At 43.3% G+C, this 3,984-nt stretch overlaps 1 protein-coding gene across 1 annotated transcript; it reads left to right on the top strand.

Moving 5' to 3' along the window:
* Positions 1 to 1,753: 1,753 nt before the first annotated feature.
* helt (helt bHLH transcription factor) lies at positions 1,754 to 3,487 on the top strand. Its single transcript, XM_055041216.1, has 4 exons — positions 1,754 to 1,992; positions 2,503 to 2,607; positions 2,775 to 2,871; positions 2,987 to 3,487. The coding sequence occupies exons 1-4, from the start codon at positions 1,966 to 1,968 to the stop codon at positions 3,460 to 3,462; spliced, it is 705 nt and encodes a 234-aa protein (XP_054897191.1). The 5' UTR covers positions 1,754 to 1,965; the 3' UTR covers positions 3,463 to 3,487.
* The last annotated feature ends 497 nt before the right edge of the window (positions 3,488 to 3,984 follow it).

The following is a 3,984-nucleotide window of genomic DNA, read 5'->3' on the forward strand; positions in this document are numbered from 1 at the left end:
TAAACAGAGAAAGACGCAACTTAAGTCTAATATTAAACAACGAATGAGGGGAAAAAAATCGGTTTCATTCATCTAATCAGATTTTTATTAAATGTTTGGTAGATAACTAGAATAAAGAAATGGAAACATCACATTATAGTGGGAATAGCACGGGAGAAAAAAAAACAGGCCCGGCTTAGCTCCGCTGTGACGCAACACGCAGTGTAACCAAGTCCGACGCTTAAAACGTTCAGTGTTTAATTTAGTCCTTAACAAAAGCAACAACCCACAAATCTCTTTACATCTTAAAGCACAAACACATAAGACAAGTGTTAAAAACTCCACACTGGAGTAATTGGATTTTCTGCCCCCGTCCCTCTCTCTCGCGACAGGCTCTCTCCATGGTGCTCCCAAAACTTTCCAAAAGCCTCAGATGTCTTGTGAGCTTTTGCTTTCCCCTAATTCGCCAACGGGATCAAATATACATCTAGCATGTCGAAAGTTTCCAGATTAAAACGCTCTCAGACACACAAATAAACACACACACAAAATAAGAATAAGTAGTAAAACTGTTGTTGCGCATGAGAGCGGTCGGAATCTGTGCGCACACAATAAACCTGTTGTGGACCTTGCTGTGAAAATATGTTTGAAGAAGAAGAAACAGCCAATTGTTGTATGAAATGTATTCAAGTATAAAATAATGCCCTTTGTTTGGGGGAAAAAAACTTGAGCAATGTGAGGGTACAAAAGTCCCCCTGTGGCATTTACCAGCAGCCTTTGTGCTGTTTTTGCGCTCTGGCGTCTCCACTTGGCGCATTACTCAGGCCCCTCTAAACGCGATTGTTTCTTTCTTTCTAATGACATTTACCGGATCAAAACGTGCTGTTAATTCGATCAGAAAGCTTCACCCTTCGCAACAATGGCAGTATAATTTCTCCCAAAGTTTGTTAAGTTGACCGAAATTAGGCAAATGAATAGGGGTCTCCAGGCTACGCATCTCGCAGGTGACGGGGAATAATGCGCGCTCGCACCAGCTGCATTCTTCTTTATTTCTCCCTTTCTTTCACTGCATTATTAAAATTTAGGCCAATGAAACTATTCATTCCACTGAATAGACATTTTCTTATAGGATAATAGGATACAAATTGAGCCTCTCCAAAGAGTCTCCAGTGGTGGGTAACCCTCGTGTGCCAGAGGCTGCTGGAGACGCCGGGCCTCGACGCAGACGACGCTCGTGTGCCAGCGCTAATCACACACCTGCCGAGGAGTCCTGCGAAAAATAAAGAGGCGTAAACAAAAAGCTTGCCATCTCTCATAAAAGATGGACGTGTCAGCAAGTCGTGTGAGAACCGGCGGGAACAAACGGGGGGGACTCCGTCTCCAAAAGATCTCCCCTGAACTCGGCGGAACAGCCTATTAAAGGCTTACTTAATTACTCTAATGGTACTGGACAGGCCTTAAAACTCTGACCGGGGCTTGGATGGGAGTTAAGATCGCTTGCTGGGATTTGTAAACAGGCGATCGTGTGAGAAACGCGAGGTGGAACAGAAAGTTTTTTTTTTCTCCCGTCTTTTTCTTTTGCTTGCCGCTTTGTTTTGAGTGCGCACAGTGCGCCCCACCGGATCAGGCCGATCCCGTTTCTTATTTCCCGCCTGGGTTGTTACTATGCAAATAATATTCCAAACATAATCACGTGTCCTTTGAAGAGCCACGTGGATTAACAAAACAGGTTAACCCCCCTGCCTGTTTCAGATTTTTTTTTCTATTTCTTTAACTGATCCTAAACGCACACATTTACCCGAACGCATAGCTCTTTAATCCCATGGAATAATTTACGCCGTGAATGCCGGAGTCCCCTAGGATGGTCCCTTTATAAGGGGACAGCTTCCCCTGAAATTTCAGTCTTTTTCATCTGCCAGGAGACTTTCACACCTCTCTGATTCACAGCTGAACTCATTTTTTGGACTTTTCCTCTGACAGTCGTCCATGGCATCAAAGATGAAGGACAGGAAGGTACGCGCTTCTTGTGCGCTCCACATTTTGCGGACTAACATGATTCTTGTACTCGTTATGACTCGTGTTCTGGGTGTTTTATACTAAGAAAAAAAATTGCATGCACTCTATATGAAGTAGAGTCGCTGTGTGAGGCGATATCATCTCCATCAAAGTTATGAGGTGAACTAACTCGGTGCGAGCGTTCTGGGTAAACTTTGGCGCACTAATAATGTAGATAAAATATTTTAAACGTTTCAAGTATATATATATATATTTTAAAAAATTGTCTACCAAATGGATATGGGTAGGCTACATGATATATTTCTAACATACCCAATCTGATAAGATGATTTTTCTGTGGAACAGTGCCCGCTTCTGCGCGCCAAAGCGCACGGCCCAGATGATACTTTACAAGTTTTCAACCGTTTTAATTGTAGAGTTTTTTCCACTGATTATTTGAAAAGTTTAAAGTGTATACTAATCTTGTTTTTCTGTATTTTAAAATTTATTTCTTATTTTTGTGAACAGAGAACTCCAATTTCCCACAAAGTTATTGAGAAAAGAAGACGGGACCGGATTAACCGATGCTTAAACGAACTGGGAAAAACCGTACCGATGGCGCTGGCTAAGCAGGTATTTTTTTTTATGAATGTATGATTAGTTATCTTTTTTTTTTCATTAAATTTGTAAAGACAAAAGTTGGAGGAAGACATAATTTAAAATTGGATTTAATTTAAACTTTTTTTTTTTTTTTTTTTTTTTTGTAAGACTTTACATGTCTTAATATTTATTTCTTGTAGAACTCTGGAAAACTGGAAAAAGCTGAAATCTTGGAGATGACTGTCCAGTACCTACGAGCTCTGCACTCCGCGGATTTTCCCCGTGGGAGAGAAAAAGGTGGGTGAACCTCTTGCATCGCTCTTATCCAGCAGCACCAGAGTATCTTCTGCTCAGCTTTACGCAGATCTGTCAGGAGGGTAAAGATCCCCCCTCACTTTTTGTTTCACTCCAGGCGAGCTGCTGGCTGAATTCGCAAACTACTTCCACTATGGATACCACGAGTGCATGAAGAACCTGGTGCACTACCTGACCACGGAGGACAGAGCCGAGACCAAAGACATCAAGTACGCGCGGATTCTCGCCTTTTTACAGTCCAAATCTCGTGCGGTCACCGAGCCCGTGTTCGGCTCCGTGGCCTCGATGTCCGACCCGCCCGACTACCTTGGCCACCTGCACTCCTCCCCGGAGCACCAGAACCACAGCCCCTCGGACTCAGTGTACCAGCCGAACCCAACAGGACACTTCTCGTGGCACGGTTCCGGACGCGGTCAGGGCATCTCCTATCCGGCGGTGCCGCTCTCTGCGCACACGCAGCAGCACGGAGGATACTTGTCGCCGGTGCAGGGACTCGATCACCATTACTTCAACTTTATAGGTCACACGCACGCAAACACGTTCAGTTTGCATAGCGCTCAGCACGCCATGTAAAATAAATTAGCTCTATTTTAACTTATGCTTTTAGATTATGTAAATACAATATGAATAAATACACTATTTCTCCCTAAAAATCTGTGTTTGTTATTCATGTGTTAGAAGTTGGATTCTACATGCGAAAATCCTCATAATGTATTATTTTCCCTGTGTTGCAAAGAGGTGAGATCAAGTCTGCAAACCCAGCAAATTGTTATCACTAAACCAACGCTTTTCACCCGCTTATTACCAGAACTAAAGAGAAAGTAGATTCTTTTGATTTTCTGTCTGAGTTTGTGCGCCTTTCCAAGGTAGGCAGTTATTTGGTCTGACTGCACGGTTTTTACAGTGTAATAACTGTAAAGGGCAGGAAAAAGTGCATGCGTCTGAGCCGACAGTACGGTAATGAGAGGGTTCAACCTGTATGAGGCCCGAGGCAGAATTTCAGCCACAACTTTCAGCTAATCCTGCCACAGCTGTCTTGCACCTGCATGGGAGAGTTGGGTAGAGATTAGTGTTTTGTTCACACACAACCAGGGA

Source organism: Poeciliopsis prolifica, unplaced genomic scaffold (genome assembly GCF_027474105.1).
Source record: "Poeciliopsis prolifica strain line A6 unplaced genomic scaffold, Auburn_PproV2 SCAFFOLD016, whole genome shotgun sequence".
Taxonomy (NCBI): domain Eukaryota; kingdom Metazoa; phylum Chordata; class Actinopteri; order Cyprinodontiformes; family Poeciliidae; genus Poeciliopsis; species Poeciliopsis prolifica.

What these genes read in the sequence shown, in the direction of transcription:
- helt (XM_055041216.1), top strand. Translation starts at nt 1,966, where the DNA reads ATGGCATCAAAGATGAAGGACAGGAAG. An exon ending in CGATGGCGCTGGCTAAGCAG is followed by an intron (nt 2,608 to 2,774) that starts GTATTTTTTTTT and finishes TATTTCTTGTAG; the next exon opens with AACTCTGGAAAACTGGAAAA. An exon ending in TCCCCGTGGGAGAGAAAAAG is followed by an intron (nt 2,872 to 2,986) that starts GTGGGTGAACCT and finishes GTTTCACTCCAG; the next exon opens with GCGAGCTGCTGGCTGAATTC.